Source organism: Rhodamnia argentea, chromosome 10, assembly GCF_020921035.1.
Source record: "Rhodamnia argentea isolate NSW1041297 chromosome 10, ASM2092103v1, whole genome shotgun sequence".
In the NCBI taxonomy this organism is placed as follows: Eukaryota; Viridiplantae; Streptophyta; class Magnoliopsida; order Myrtales; family Myrtaceae; genus Rhodamnia; species Rhodamnia argentea.
The window spans coordinates 8,836,302-8,852,524 of NC_063159.1; the positions used below are offsets into that span (position 1 = coordinate 8,836,302).

Sequence of the window (16,223 nt, forward strand, 5' to 3'; positions counted from 1 at the left end):
CCTAACGGCGTCTTCCCCTTTCGTGCACACATGGCTCATTGAAAACATTTAAATTTGCCCAGTAGTGGGTTAACCAATTCGAGTTACATCTATCTTGAGCTAAAATGTATTGGCTGGTTTACAATTCTTCTACCTTCTTGGATTTTTTAATAGATATAGTCTGTTGACAAACAAGCAACGAGCCAACTTAATATGTAAATATACACTTCTTGTTGTAATCCCATTAAATCACCCAAGGTTTGCAAAAAATTGGTTTGATTGCTAATATGGACGCCAATCTTAATTAATGTCGGATGGAGAAAATCTTTCAAGTAGGTAGTTATTCTTGTTTTTTTTTTGTCGAAGGGTAGTTATTCACTTGAACTGCAAATATAAAAAAAGGGCATACGTATCATTCCAGTATATATACACACACACTCTCTTTGCGTTTTGTTACTTTTAATAGAATTTTCATTCAGACAACAAACGTGACTCACAAATTCCTGCTAATTTTTTTTTAAAAGGAAAAAACGTGACTCTTGAATCACGTAATCTCGTGCAAGTTAGGAGCATTGCGTGAAAAGGAGAAAAGAAAGAACATAAATGCCTCTAAATTAAAGGAAAAAAAAAAGAATATAAATGGATCTAAGTTAAAGAAAAACGAAAAAAACGAAAAAAAGATATGTTGTGGGTCCAAGTTAAAGAAAAAGTAAGGCCAAGGATTGGAGCATCACTTTGTTGGATGGCCAATTTTTTACACCACTGGTTAACAAAACCAAATTCTGTAAGAAAAATCCCAAACTTTATATCTAATCTCAACTCCTTCTCAAATTTTCTTTTGTCTCAAAAAGAATTACCAGCTTTCAATTTTGTCCAATTCTGGCCCCGTTAACTCTTTAAACAAAAAAAAAAAACTATTTAAACAAAAATCGCCACTGATTTATTTAATATCATAAATATTAGGAGGCTATTGTTTTTTATTTGATAGTGAGAATGTCGATAAAGATGCACATTTTGATAATGAAACACTAACTGGCCTTGGCGTTGACAATTTTGAAGAAATTAGTGATAATTTTTGGACGCGTGGGCAGATTTTGGACTAAAGTAAAAAAGTCGGGTCGGATTTGAAATTGAAACTAAAGTCGGAGTTTTTGAGGGAATTAGATACTCGTTAACATGATGTGGGAATGACATATGATTGTAAGAGTATTCAAATTGGGTTTACACGCATAAACTTTTTCTACACAAATAAAAAAAGGTGTTCTTTGCTAATTGACGTTTTCAATTTGTCTATGACACGCTGAGACAGTAAATGAGTTAACATATTACCTGGGTCAATTGGATCTGGTTAAATATATTTAGGCACTTTGTTACACGTTTAAACATATTCTATGAGGGCTTATAACTTAAACTTGTCATATTGCGTCCCTCGTTTAATAGAAGTATCATGTTGGAGGGGTGTCATTGGTTCAGTTCGGTTCGAGTTTTTGAACCGAACTGAACCATTGGAATGCAAACTTGAATTGAACCGAGTCTCGGCCTTAACTGAATATGAATTGAACCAAGAATCTAGTCCGGTTCGGTTCAATTCAGTTCGATTTTTGGTTTTTCTTTTTCAATTTTTTTTCTTTTTTTTATTTATAATTTTTTGGTTAAAAGTTGGTGGAACCGTCGGTCACCGGTTGATGATTGTTGGTGGTTGCTGGCCCCCGGGCGAGGGCCGCCACGCCCTCACCTCGTCCATAGCCGGCGAGGGCTTCATGGCACTTGCTCGGGGGTCGACAGCTTCGCTAGCTCTTTGCCCCAAAAAAGGAAAAAAGAAAAGAAATAAAAAGGAAAAATAAAATAATAAAAATGATTATTTTGAAGATTTTCGGTGAAGTTTGGTTAATCGAACGGAACCGAACTGAATCGAAATAACTAAATTGAAAAAAAAAAAGAACGGTTATTTTTCAATTACTTGAACCAAGAAAATGAGCCGAACCGAAATGCATGAAATTTTCGACTTGGTTCGGTTTAGTTAGCGGCTCGGTTTGGTTTTGACAGCCGTAATGATAGATTTTTATAGATATGACATGATTAATAAATCAACCCAACATGTATAAATGATGTGGACAAGAGCATATAGAAAGCATACGTATGAGGGCAAAACACAAAAAAAGTTATAAACTTGTTATACGGATGCCAATTCAATCATACACTTTTTGGTTTGTCAATTTAGCTATAATTTTTTTTTAATGATTTACCAATGTAGTCCGTCCGGCTCACTTTGGATGAAAATCGCTGACATAGATGCCGATTGTTTTTCGTGGCAAGACCGGCATTAATGTGGACAATTTTTACCAAATTTTTAAAAAGAATTCTAATCTTATTTTATTTTATTTTTTCTACTTTTATTTTTTTTTTCACCATGGTCGGCCATGGTCACTAGGGCCTTGGTAATGGCAAGCGACAAGGCCCTCGTCGGTCGCGGGTGAGGCAACTCTCGCTCATATCCGGTGAGGTCCTGCATGCCCTCATTAGCCACGACCCTTGCTAGTGGCCAGCGAGGGCTTGCGGGCCTTCGTCCGGTGGGCGGCAAGGGTCCCTAGCCATTGTCGGAGCCTTGGCGACCCTCGCCAGCCATATCGAAGAAATAGAAAGAAAAGAAGAGAAAAGTGATAATAAAAAAATTATAAAAAAATGAAAAAATTGTCAATGTTAGCGCCAACGTTCAAGTTAGCGAATTCTTGTCAAAATTGACCGAAAAGACTATATTGACAAATTATCAAATGATGTAATTCTTAATTGGCCAAATAGTAAAATTTATTATAATTTCACAATATGTTTAGGAATTTTTTTTTGTGGTAACTTTTCAAAGTGTTGCATGGAAATGATGTCGAATGTGGGGAAGGTTTCGATGTAAATGCTCATGCAAAAGCGATTCACGTGTGGATAAAATAAATTTGAAAATAGGGACAGCGATAGAGAAGGCAACGAGCGGGCCCAATGCAACCGCAGTAGCTTCCCCGGTTATTGGTTTTCCTTTTGGTGGTGGGAAGTTTTGCTGCCAAGTCCATCCGTGCCAAAAAAAAAGTCAAAGGATAGGAACATTACTTGGGGTCAAATTTGGAAAAAAGAGAGGGCAAGATACCAAAAATGTGGCCACTTGCATAGCCCTACTTTCGAAAATACCAGATACAAACTAGAGTTTGATTTTCAGAGGCCACCTTTACGCAATTCCGTCAATTATCTTGGTGTCCCTATATTAAAATGTTGTTTTCTTCCAAAGACTTTTGCAAAATCCTTAATTCTCACATTCACCCAAAAAACTCGAAACAAAACAAAAGTTGAACCACCCAAATCCTAAGCAAGATGTTAAAATGAGTTTGCTGGACGGGACAGTGTGATCTTTACAACATAAAGTTTTGCTTGGAGGTACTTGAATGATATTTGCATAAATAGAAGACGTAGGGTCAACAGTAAGACATGTTTTTCGTATTTCCCTAGAATAAAAGGACCCAGTCCAAAATCAATATAAGCACCAATTTACAAAAGTGAACAGAAAATGATTCCCTGATTTATAGAAGAAATGATGCAACAAACTTTCATTAGCTACTTGAACAAGTGAATCATGTTTAAAGATGCAATAAAGATATATGACATTGTTAACGAGAAAATTACCAAAAAAGTTCTAAACCTATTGTAATTGTGCTAATTCAGTCATAAACTATTTTTTTTTGTCGATTTAGTTCTAAACCTTTTGTGATTGTGTTATTTCAATTCATCTAGTGAATTTCGGCCAGCAATATAATAGTTTCATATTTTTGACTTTTATGATTTTTTTCTTTTCTTTATTATTTCTTCCCCTTCCCTCTTGTACCTCTATTGGGTTGCCGGACCTTGGTGACCAACCCGAGGCCATGGCCGGTGAGGCCGAGTCTCGCCCAGCCATGGCGAGGCTCGACCTCGCAAGATCCGGGCTAGCGAAGTCGACGGGGAAGGGGAAGAAAAAAAAATAAAGAAAAGAAAAAAATTTTAAAATATAAAAAATACTAAAACATTATGTCGCCAGCGAGCTAACGTCTACGTCAACGTTGACCGGCCAAAATTAGCCAAATGGACTAAATTGGCACAATTCCAAAATGTTTACGACTGAATCGGCCAAAAAAAAAAAGTTAGGCCTGAATTAACACAAATAGTTTTATGATTTTTTTTATAATATTTCCCATCTTTTGCTACTTGATTTCATCAACTAGTATTATATTTCTAGCATTAACAAAAAAAGAGGCAATATAAAAATTTAGTGTTTAGGATATTATTAAATGTTCAATTTCATCCGTAAGCTTTAATTTTGGTCAATGATGCTTTTGCCCGTTGATTCGAATCAATTTGGTGTTTTCTTCTATGGTTTAGGCATTAGTACTTTATAACATTAGTAGTGTGAATTATCGGTTCATTCTTCAGTAAATGTATATGTATCATCAAATAACATGGATTTTTCGGCTCAATGTACTGCTATGAATGCGGGCAAACCGCCCTATGCATTGTATAAATATGAATCTCGTATCTTAACCAAATATCCGTTGGATATTATATAATTTTGTTAACTCTCAATTTGAATGCTCATTTGATATTTTGCAGAACTATGTGTTGGGGTGTGCTTCATACTCCCTATCAATAGGAAGACACGTGGATCTATTTTGCAGAGTTATATATTATCTCTTTCTCTTGTAATTAATGAATGCAATGAGAAGTGTGATGTGCTAATTATAGTTGAATCCTCTGCTAGATATAATGCGACATCTTGATTATTGTCTGCCCATTTAATGAGCAAGTTGGATTAGTTTTGATGGCGATAATCGAGTACATATCATTAAATGGGCAGGTGATAATCAAGTACACCATTAATACTTCGAAGCTGGTCAGAATCCATCGCTTCTTACAACCTTTTCTCCGAGGCATTGAAGGAGAGCCCGAGAAAGATATGTAAGCGCAATCAATTCTGGGGCATGGTCGTTTTTAAGGATATTTGCAGTTTTCTATTACGAATGGTGGACAAGATCAGCTCTTGTTTCCAGCAAGCTGGCGAGACAATCGCCAGCTCTTGTTTTTAAGGATATAAGGGTCTCGACCTATCTCGGGATGTCCCTTTACATTTTTGCATCATCTACATGCCATAATCACATATTTGCGTCATATCGTAGTTCAGTTCGTAGCCTTGTATCCAGTTTAGTGCTTTTTAGCATGCATTTAGTATAGTTAGACTTTCAATTTTGTTTATCATGGATAGAAATGAAAAAGAAAAACAAATAAATAAAAAAAGGATGAAAAAATCGAAGAGGTATTTGGTTAGAAATGGCATTTTTAGGGCCAAGTTACATTTATGCTTAGTGGAATTTCATTTTGGTTGATGCGGCAACGTCATCATGTAGCTTAGAAACATTCACATTCCTTAAAACTAGGTTGATTGCATATTTTTTTTAGCCTTGCTAGGCTGACCGTCCAATGCCGCTAGCACATAACATTAAAAAAAAAAGTTGTGAAGTTTTTTGTGTTAAGCATAACACTGTCACACAATCATGCACAATGTGACTGTCATGCAAATTTTTTTTTTGGTATTGGCTTACGGTAGTCCTATCCGGGGCTTAATAGCAAGGCGTTGTTATATTTTTGCCCGATATGGTTTGACTTCTACTTACGATGCTGTTTTTTTTTTTTTTGGCAAAGAGCTACTTACGGTACTGTTAGTGATTATATCTTCGTAATTTGTTTGATTATCACTTTGTTCAATTTTTTTCATATGACTTCTCCTTGCATGATTTAGGTTTACGTGTTTTGAAAAATATACGAATGAAGAAAAATATCACAGAAATGTTTTTCCCATTAAGAGAGAAGGTACAAATCTCGGCCGTTAGACAATTTCTATTGTAATCAAGTCCCCATACATTCACATAAAAAAAAGTCATCTATCTGAATCTCTAGTTTGTAAAAGTAAAACAAGCTACCACATTTTGTTCGGGCTTTAATTGACTTGTAATAAGTTAGTGGCGGCTCCTAAAGAAAAACATAATTTTTTGAGGAAAGCAAGTTGCAATTGGGATCCCTTGCTAAGTGTCACTACAGGGTTAGTCGCGCTCACTTGACAATCCGTCAAATTTCTTTGGGTTCACCTTGGGAGGGTTACGACACCTTATTATCCTTCACAAGGACACTCATATGACTTGTTAGATTGTATCTTGTTTTCATTAATATTAAGTGTATTGTTAGATGTGGTATCACTCACTAAACCATATATTGAAGATTGATATTTTGAAATTCAGGTAATTATAGATGGAGGCACAAGCAGAATGGATATAGGAACGATTTGACAATAAAACACGAACCTGCACAAAGTAATTTAAGCATCGTCCACGCATAAGATACTTTTCTTCTGCCATTTAAGGCATGAGATACCGGTAAACAAGCCAAAGACCAATAATCTTTACCAGGAATTTTCAATTCTTTTAAATTATATATCTACATATAAAGAAGGAAAAAGCTGAGGAAAAAGAAGAAGAACAATACGTTGCCCTACATGGATAAAAGGCAAAAGGGTGATGATAGAGAAGACAAAAATATTTTGTTCTTCATATGGACAAAGCTTATTGAGCTCACGCAATCTTAACAGACAAACTTTATGTTTCTATGAACTTTAATTGTATAATATTTAATCTTGTCTAGTAAAAAAATAAATAAAGTAAGGGAACAATTTCAGGTCGAAGAATTCAATTATCGATAGAAAGAAAGATAAAGAGAGATTCCTGGCTTGTGGGAAAACCTGTCGCCACTTGCTATTTGTGGGAGATCCCTTCTTGGAGCGTCCCACTTTATAATAACTCCAATTTGGCTTTGGCTTATATCAAGGCAAGTTTTTTTTTTTCCATTTCTTTGGCTAAATTAAACTTTTTAGTGGGATTTTGTCATTGCTTGAATCAAGCTCATAATTGAGTGAAAGGACATTGAGTTATCTTGCCATAACTGAATCGTGTCTTCACTTTCGTAGATACACGAGTCATTGTAAATATCTAAATTTACCTACCAGTAGTTAAACCAAACTCGAGTTAGATCTATATTGAGCTCCAATTTATTTGCGGAATGGTTGGTTTACGATTCTTCAACCTTCTTGGGTTTTTTCATAGAGTAGTCTTTTGACAAAACAAATAAGTAGCCATCTCAATATGATAATATACACTTCTCGTTGGAATCCCGTTAAATGACCCAAGGTTTGCAAAACGATTGTTCGATTAGTCATTTGTACTAAATTCACTCAAAATTCAAGAACTCTTAATGTTTTAAACATCAGAAATCTACGAAAGCATACTAGAATGTCCTGTACCATTTTCCAGCATTTGCAAAACGATTGTTCGATTAGTCATTTGAACTAAATTCACTCAAAATTCAAAAACTCTCAATGTTTTAAACATCATAAATCTACGAAAGTCCCTTGCCAAAATTTTTTTTTCCTTACCAAAAAAAAAAAAAAAAAATCTACGAAAGTATCATACTAGAATGTCTTGTACCATTTTCCAGCCTTTTCCGAAGCTTAAAACACCTACTTGATTCAAAAAATTTTGCAAGGAATGGGTAAATGATTTTAAGGTACAATCGCATAAGCTATTAATTTAATTATTCAGTAAGTTTATTTTGGAATAAAGAGCCACTACTTGTGCATCAACTTTAGGACACCAACGTGACTCACAAAGTCCTGCCAAAATTTTTTTGAAAAGGGAAAAACGTGACTCTCGAATCACGTAATCTCGTGCAAGTTAAGAGCATTGCGAGAGAAGGGGAAAAGAAAGGACATGAATGGGTCTAAGCTAAAAAAACAAAAGAAAAACGAATATCAACGAATCAAAGTTAAAGAAAAAAGACAAAAAGAAAAAAAGAATATGAAGTGGGTCCAAGTTAAAGAAAAACAGTTAGGCCAAGGATTGCAGCGTCACTTTGCTGAATGGCCAATCTTCGACACCACTAATTAACAAACCAAATAATGAAAAACTCATAACTTTATGTAATTCGATTTAAAATTATCTTTTGTATTAAAAAATATTAAGTTTCGCTTTAGTCTAAATTTGCCCCCGTTAAAAACTGCCATTGATTTCTTCAACATTATCTTTTTGTTTTGTCAGCTGTCTAACATCATAAACTCGCGTGCATTATGATATAGCTACTGATATGCAATTAAATACAAATTGGATGGATCATACCCAATGAGAAAGAGACGATGAGTACATACCCAAGGTCCGCAAAAGCCTCCTGTTAGCTCCCTTCACAACCTGAAAAAGAAAAAGAACACTTACAGTTTCAAAGATTGGAAGTGCTGGTTGAGCTGTAAAGTTGAGGTTAAAAGAAGGTTTGGTTTAGAAAGGAGAGAAAATGACCTGGGTGTGAGAGTTCTCTAGGTCGATATCTGACGACACCTGCAAGTTTTTTGTCAAAGAAAAATGAAGTTGTCCGCCCAAATCAAAAGAAGGAAAAAGACCCAAGTGAATTTCAAAGACGAGAATGGCGTTCTTCTACTTGTACTGTGCAGACGAGCAGAAATGAGACAAGAAGAAGCAAGCGTAGCGCCATGACTTTAGGTATCCCCACACTTCACACTTCAACTCTTCAACCAAGTGTTACAGCCGGAGAGCCAAACTGGGATTTTTTTTCAAGTGGGGGGTTTGAGAGTGAAGACCAGGGTTTAAGTACTTGCCTTGGTGCACATAAGTTTACAGGATTAGCCAATCCACTTGCTCTTATTTACAGGATGACCCGGAATATCAGAATCTGTGTCTTCCAAAATAAATAAGTAGAAGGGACGAAACATAATATAACATAAGCCTCAAACTCCGAAACTAAGCAATGTGAAGCAAGTTCCATGTTTTCTGATGTCATGACTCTATCTCTAGTATCTTCAACTGAATTGTTGATCTCTTCTCCATCATTAACATTATTCTCAATTAGGCAAAAAGCTTTCCATCCATCTGAACGTGATTAGGGAAAAAGAAAATTAATCACTGTATACACATAGTTTGACAAACACCAAATAATGTTCTACGTCAACAATTACTTCTTACTTTCTTGCAATCAAAGAAGCAGAGACTAATGAACCTTTCCTCACGGTTATGTGTTAATAATTAAGAAATCCTAAATTGATCAGAAGTTCAAAGTATTCTGCATATTTACTTTCCTATTTTTTTTTTGCGTTCTAAAATTTCTTTTATGTGGGAGCACTATCCATCCAATCATTTTTTTTACTGGAAAACAATATCTACTATTTTGAAAGATGCAATTGAAATCTTCATATACTACTTATTGTTTAGATATTACCATTTTGATTTGTTTCATTAAATAAACCATAGGAAAATAGATCTCACCTTGGGCCTCTTTAAAACAGTGGAAATGCCATCGAGCGAGAGTCACAAAAAAACATGAATCTGGGCAAGTCGATCTCCCTTTGTCCTGCGTTGAAACTGGTGGCTGACATGAGACAAAAGAACGGGGCTTATGTAATCACTTTCCCAGCGTTGCCCCGGGTCCATATAAGAAATTTTCCTCCGTCTGTGCAATAATCTCCACTAGATTTGAATGAATCACACTCCATCGAATCAAATTTAATGATGGAAAACACAACCTACTCATTTGAAAGGCATGATTTAACATGAAGTATTAATAATTGTCGGTATTGATTAAGAACTTCTGAGCAATCTAAATATACGCATTTCAAAGGATATCATCATATTAAAGAAATTTACCAAGATTTTGGATAGTTACTGAAGTTATTTCAATAATATATACTAATGCATATGGGTGCAATTTGATAGAATTTGAATATTGAACCATGTATTCATCTAACAACTTAAACTTTTAGAACAATTGAGAGTAGTCCTACAAGATCTCACGTTGTATGACAGAAGAAGCTCTTGAGTTTAAATCTTTTCAGGCTCCATTTTCCTCCCTAATTAAATATATTCACGCCGAGTGCTAGGGAAAAAGACCAGGGGAGTAATAGAATAATTGAAGATTAAACTTTTAGCCCACGCTTGATCATCCGAATTTCTAGTCAGAATAGGACTACATATGATAGAGTAAGAAATCCAGGGATTTGATCTGTGATTCTAAGACACAGTAGCATAAGTAGCATGAAAAGAATATTAATACGTGTGTCAATAGGCCCGTTAAGATTTCAGAGGACCAAAATTGTAGCAGCTGCCAAAGATGAGCAGTTGATATCAGAGCATTTATGTGTGTCCATAGAAAACCCTTTTTTTTTTTTTTTGACCTTTTGTCCAAGATTAGAAAAAAAAAAAAAAAGCATAAGACAAAAGCAGACGACGAAATCTTGACGGGTGAGTGACAGAAAAGGAAGACGAGAGAACAATGAAAAAGGACAGCTCCTAACAAAGGATGAGAACAGCAAAACTTGCTAACATAGAGTCGTCCCCCTGATGATCGGTAGAGACCAACGGGATCTGGGCTGGAGTGATGAGGAACTCAACAGGCAAGAGAGGGGCAAACGAGACGACTTAGGTCGAGCAACTGGACATGACCACCATCGGCAGCCTCACCTTCGCCAAAGAAGCTGCCCACCGCTGCCGGAGAGGTCACCTGCCTCCAAAGGGGCTGCTGGGCATGGCGAGAGGCAGATGGATTGTAGCCAAGAGGGGGTGGATTGAGGGATGGATGAGAGAAATCCTATCTGGCTCTATCACAGCCCCCAAGGATAATTTTATCTGACTACCAAACATAGAATACGATAAAACATATTCTATCATGAGTTTTATCTGCACGACCAAATGTAGCTTTAGAATAGTTGACAGTGGTCCCGTAAAATCTCCCACAATTATTAATTTGAAATAAATATCTACCCATTGTTTCTAATATCGAAGTCATATATACAATATTGATGAGCAACTTATCGGTATAATCGGAAATCATTGGCTTACTGTCCTGCACAATAAATGCAAACGTGAAAATTACTGCCCTGATGTGAACTTATGAGCACGTCCTGAAAACGTGAACCTCTAACATACTAGCTTTTCTGAACATTTTTCGTTTTTGGTCGGTAGCTTTTCTGAACATTAAACAACACTCTTTCAAAGGCTTGCATGTTTGTTTGGATTAAATAAAATCAAAAGTACTTTTATATTTTCCCATAATAAATTAAAACATTATTCAAATACCAGAAAATCATGAAAAAAATTAGATGTGAGTGTACATGTCGACATTTAGTGTCACACAAGTTTCCCGTATTTTGTATTCGAATTAAATTGCCTAAATCACCTAAAGTTTCGCTTGGCCTGAACCTCAAGTTCTTAGGACGTTAGGATTCATCTTTCATGCCACCAATCTACTCCAAATCGACCCAAAAGCTGTTTCCAAAGCTCCAATTCCAACTTCTACAGCAAGCGCAACCCATGCCTCTCCCTTCCAACCCCTCCCTCGACATCACTACCTTCATCTCCTCCTGTTCCCACTGCGGCTCCCCCGCCTTCATTGATGCCTCCTCCGGCGTCCATGTCCCCTTCCGTGAGCCTTGGTGTTATGTCGCCTCCCACCTCTCCACAATGGGCATCCACAAGGGCGACGTTGTTCTCCTCTGAACCTTCATTACGGCTCTTTGTTACTATCCATCCTCATAATCACACTGTAAAAATTGCAATCCCGTAAGACAAGATCACACCAATGAAGTAGCAGACCTCTATTGCAAGTTTCAGTTACTAATTTTGCCCCAAATCCAAGGTTGTGAATTTAAGGTTTGAGGAAGAGGCTGAATTTTTCCCCAAATTACCTATTGTGAGGTTAGGATTTGAAGAAAAGCCAAACTTGGGAAAATCATGTGTCAAATGGTGCCGTTTAGGGCAATTAATGCTGCCTAGGAACGTCGGCCATGTCTGATTTTTAGCATCCCAAATGGAGTTGGCACTTAAGTAATCATTTATTTTAATAGTGGTACTTAAGCGATCTGGCGAAAAGTTTTGACATCAAATTGAGTGACGTACAAAAGTCATAACACTTGTAGTATCTTTTTCCATCCATTCAAGTACTCGACTTTAGTTGGCTGGAGAGGCTTTTATTTTCCTGATGTGGAAGATGACCTACTTATCCTTTACAAGCACACCCATACGACTTGTTAAACGCGATATACCTTCCAAACTTTTAAATAATGAATCTGTATATAAATATAGAAAAGGTGAGGAAAGAGGAAAAATAATATCTTGCCCTACATGGACAAAAGGCAAGAGGTTGAGAAAAAAGAATAAAAAGAATATTTTTTACCTTTACATGGACAAAACTTATTGGGCGCATACAACTTTTCACAGCGATGGTAGAATTGTAACATTTATCTATTCTCGTAATACCTCCGGGAATCTAAGCAAGGCCAGTGCTCCGCAAGTGCGGCGCCATCCTCCTTATTCGCAAACCCCCCCAACCTCTTAATCATCTCTCTTAATATTAACTACATTGAGAGCAAGAAGAGGATATGCTTCCGTGTATATCCTTATAATGCTCGCAAAGCATTGTTTTCTTGATGCATGTGAAGCACTCCGTTGAGAGGATATTTTTGTTGTAACCGAGATTATATTATAGAGGAGCGATGGCAGTCGAACTAATATCTGCATTCATTTCGGAGGTATGGCTGAGATGGAACATCCGAGGCTTCATCATACTGAGTGTCTTGCTTCAGATCTCTCTCGTTCTATTTGCACGCATTAGAAAGCAAACGGTGGACGACCGCATCGTTTTCCTCTTGTGGTTAGTATATTTGATGGCTAACTGGGTAGCTGTATTCACGGTTGGGCTCATCTCTCACAATCAAGGCAATCTGAGCGCTCTTTCAGTTGAACATCGAGCAGAACATGGAGCAATTTACGCATTTTGGGCCTCACTACTCTTATCACATTTTGGTGGTGCGGACACTATCGTTGCCTTCTCTCTAGACGACAATAAGCTTTGGCAACGGAATGTGGTGAGTTCCATCTTTCAAGTCGCTACTGTCCTTTATGTCTTTGTGAAGGTATTTCCCAATGACAAGTCGCTGGTAATCCCAACGATGCTAGTGTTATTTTCCTCGTTCATAAAAAATGTGGAGAAGTTACTGGCACTTTATCTCTCGAGCCTCCCGAGGCTCAGGGAGTCGATCCTCTCAGGGTATAAGTATAGGAAGGATGCATATTCCAAGTTACTTGAAGGCAATTTCCTGGAGTATAGATATTTAGATGAGGAAGCACACCTTCCCGAGAGCGTTGTGGTGATGTGTGCTTACTACTTCTTTCACATCTTTAAGGTCTTCTTCACAGATATCATCTTCAAAAGTGATGAACGCCAAATGAGCCTCGAATATTTCCACAGAGTTTCTGCAATGGATGCATTGAGGGTGTTATCAGTTGAACTCCATTTTATGTATGAGGTGCTCCATACAAAAGCGCTGGCAATACGATCCAAGTGGAGCTATATTTTCCGCTTCGTAGCCTTCATTGGTGTCACGGTGGCTTTCATCTTGTTTCATTGGTCGGGGAAGGGTCAGTTCCTCAAATACGACGTGGAAGTTACTTATGTCCTTCTCTTCGGAGAGATTGCTCTTGATGTGATAGCTATGTTCATGCTTGTTTTCTCCGATTGGACTGTTGCTGGAATCCAGTATTACAGCACAGGATCATCTATCCTAGGTTCATTTCTCTGCAAGTTGGTATCTGTCTCAGATAATATGAGGAAGCCCCGATTTGCCACATGTAAAACAGAGGCTAATGACAATGTTACTTTCACGGTCTTAGATACACCATTGATATTTCGAAGGTGGTCAGAATCCATCTCTGCGTGCAACCTTTTTTCCGAGTACTTTAAGGAGAGTCCGAGAAAGATGTATAAGCATAATCGGTGCCGCGGAATCATCGATTTTCCTGATATTCGCAGTTTTTTATTCCGTCTGGTTGAGAAGAGCATCTCTTGTTTCCATCAAGAAAAACCAATAATGGCGTCCACGAAGTATGTGTCCAAGAATCCTTTTGTTAAGGAGCTATGGATCTTTATTTTCAACGAGGTGAGACGTAAATCCAGGAATGCGGATGGCCCGACAGAGGTAAGGATGATATTCGAGGCTAGAGGTGATCTGTTTCTCCAGAGTGGACTGGGGGAGTTCCATCGTGGCAATCTTTTAGAGTATGTCAGTGACGTTAATTACGAATTCAGTATTTTAACGTGGCATATTGCTACTGAAATGTGGTACAACAGAGAGAAACCATTCACATTCAGAAATAACGAGAGGGAATTCAGTAAGATCCTCTCTGACTACATGTTGTATCTTTTTGTTAATCAGTCTAACGTGGTGTCCGCCGTGGCGGATATTGCCCAAGTCACATCATCCGACACACTGTGCGAGCTAGAGATCTGCATCCGTGATGCGATCAAGGATGTGGAGGGACTAAGCAAGATGTTGTTTGAGGGTCCTTTCACGGCCTTCGATCCCACAACCCCACTCAACAGGGGGATCAATTTGGCCCACGAGATGGAAAGGCTTGAGGAAATGAAGTGGGCGGTGATGAGCGGAGTGTGGGTGGAGATGCTGTGTTATGCAGCAGTTCATATTAAGGGAGAGGCTCATATGCAGGTGCTGAGCACAGGTGGAGAGCTTCTGACCTTTGTTTGGTTGTTGATGGCTCATTTCGGTTGTTTCTACAAACCTGGTTGGGGCATCCACTACAATAGAGATTCAATGTAGTAACTGCCTTGGGAATATTCAATCTTGTAAATCGCACGCCTTCCCTAACGAATTTACGATTCGGTAAGGCACCTTCAATTCACATCTGTAGTATCTTTAAGTGCAATTATGTGAGTCTGTGTCGTATGTTATGAGGAAAGCTATATTCGATAGCTATGGAATAATCAATATAAGATTTAGTACCAGATGCAACTTTGTATTTGCAATATAATGTTATGTTTAAATGTAATATCTTTGATAATAGAAAGATGGATAGTCTGTGAGAATGCAGTGGATATGAACGGATGAAGATTGACTCAAGATATCAAAGCGAAGCAAAGGAGTGGTGTTGGGTCGGAACAAGATTAAAAAGATCATCATAATAAATAATAACGGAAATCAAGAGGAAGAGGATAGGAAATAACGCTTGAGTTTCCAGACTTTAAGCGGATTTTCAAATCTAGAAATGTGCCCTTCACAATACAACTAGTCCATGCAGATAATCCTATGAAAAGGAGAAAATAAGTCTAATAAGTGAAGCCTATTAAGGGAAAATGACAGATTGTAAATTTACACAGGAAATACTAATTTCTCATAGACGGGGCTGTAAATTCAGGAGTATCAAGATTTTGTATTCATATTAACAGACACAAATATGTGAAAACATCCTATTATGGTTGAGCAATTTTGGACCAATTAAAGCGCCATTCTCATTCTTGCGAAGAAGTCGATTAATTTGGATGATTGCTTTGTAGGAAATGATTAGAAACGGAATAGCTGTCTCTTACAAACCCAATATGCAATTTCCATGGAAGGACATGAAGGATTTTTAGGTGGTCTAATTTCGGTCGATTGGTTAAATAATCTGATACGACTCTTCTTGGTTGTGAGTGCAAAACACGACTTCGTATATTCTAACAGGCATGATATCCATTATCTACATGAGCTTTTTGCAATAGAACCAACTGTACAGACATTGACCGATGCATCCAAGGTTGATGCTTAAAAGCAGTTCGCCTTGTTCACAAACAGGGCATCGTTCAGTCAATTGGCAATACAGAAACTGAGAACCAGATACATTCAATGACATGCTAAATTGGGAAGAGCTAGGGCATAATGAATCCTTGTGAACCAATTCACAAACGGATCTAATAAGATGCAGGACTATCGGTAGTAATCACAGACCAGCTCTAACATTTGGAACCTGTTCAATTTTCCACAATTCTGGAACCGTACGACACTGCAGCCAAGAAGGTACATATAAAAAAAAATTTGACTACAGAACTCCACCATGCCACATTACATAGCACGATCGACGCCAAGCCCCATCTGCCAGAGTCCGCTTTGAAGTGCTGATGTCCAGAACTGCAATGAGAATGGCCCCGAGTCAGCAAAGATATGACTGAAAAATCGAAAATTCCAAATACATTATTACCATTACTTTCTTGAATAAAAGCATCACCATACTCGTTTTTCAGCTGCTTGTTGACCTACACTTCTGTCTGTTCCATTGCCATGTTCATATATCCATCCAGGCAGG

The 16,223-nt window shown here is 37.5% G+C and overlaps 2 protein-coding genes and 1 long non-coding RNA gene across 3 annotated transcripts in view; 1 reads left to right on the forward strand and 2 right to left on the reverse strand.

The window, feature by feature from the left end:
- Positions 1–8,235: 8,235 nt before the first annotated feature.
- LOC115739149 lies at positions 8,236–8,764 on the reverse strand. Its single transcript, XR_004015191.2, has 3 exons — positions 8,521–8,764; positions 8,382–8,420; positions 8,236–8,276 (listed from the first exon to the last, which is right to left on the reverse strand). It is a non-coding gene; the product is annotated as an uncharacterized LOC115739149 (long non-coding RNA).
- A 3,819-nt stretch (positions 8,765–12,583) lies between these two features.
- Positions 12,584–14,704, forward strand: LOC115739238. Its single transcript, XM_030672243.1, has one exon. The coding sequence runs from the start codon at positions 12,584–12,586 to the stop codon at positions 14,702–14,704; it is 2,121 nt and encodes a 706-aa protein (XP_030528103.1).
- Positions 14,705–15,938: 1,234 nt separating this feature from the next.
- LOC115739165 (sm-like protein LSM36B) overlaps positions 15,939–16,223 on the reverse strand; it is a 131,538-nt gene continuing 131,253 nt past the window's right edge. Inside the window, exon 4 of the mRNA XM_048271517.1 lies at positions 15,939–16,048. Within this exon, the coding sequence (XP_048127474.1) occupies positions 15,960–16,048 (89 nt within the window). The 3' untranslated portion in view covers positions 15,939–15,959. The remainder of the gene's footprint in view (positions 16,049–16,223) is intronic.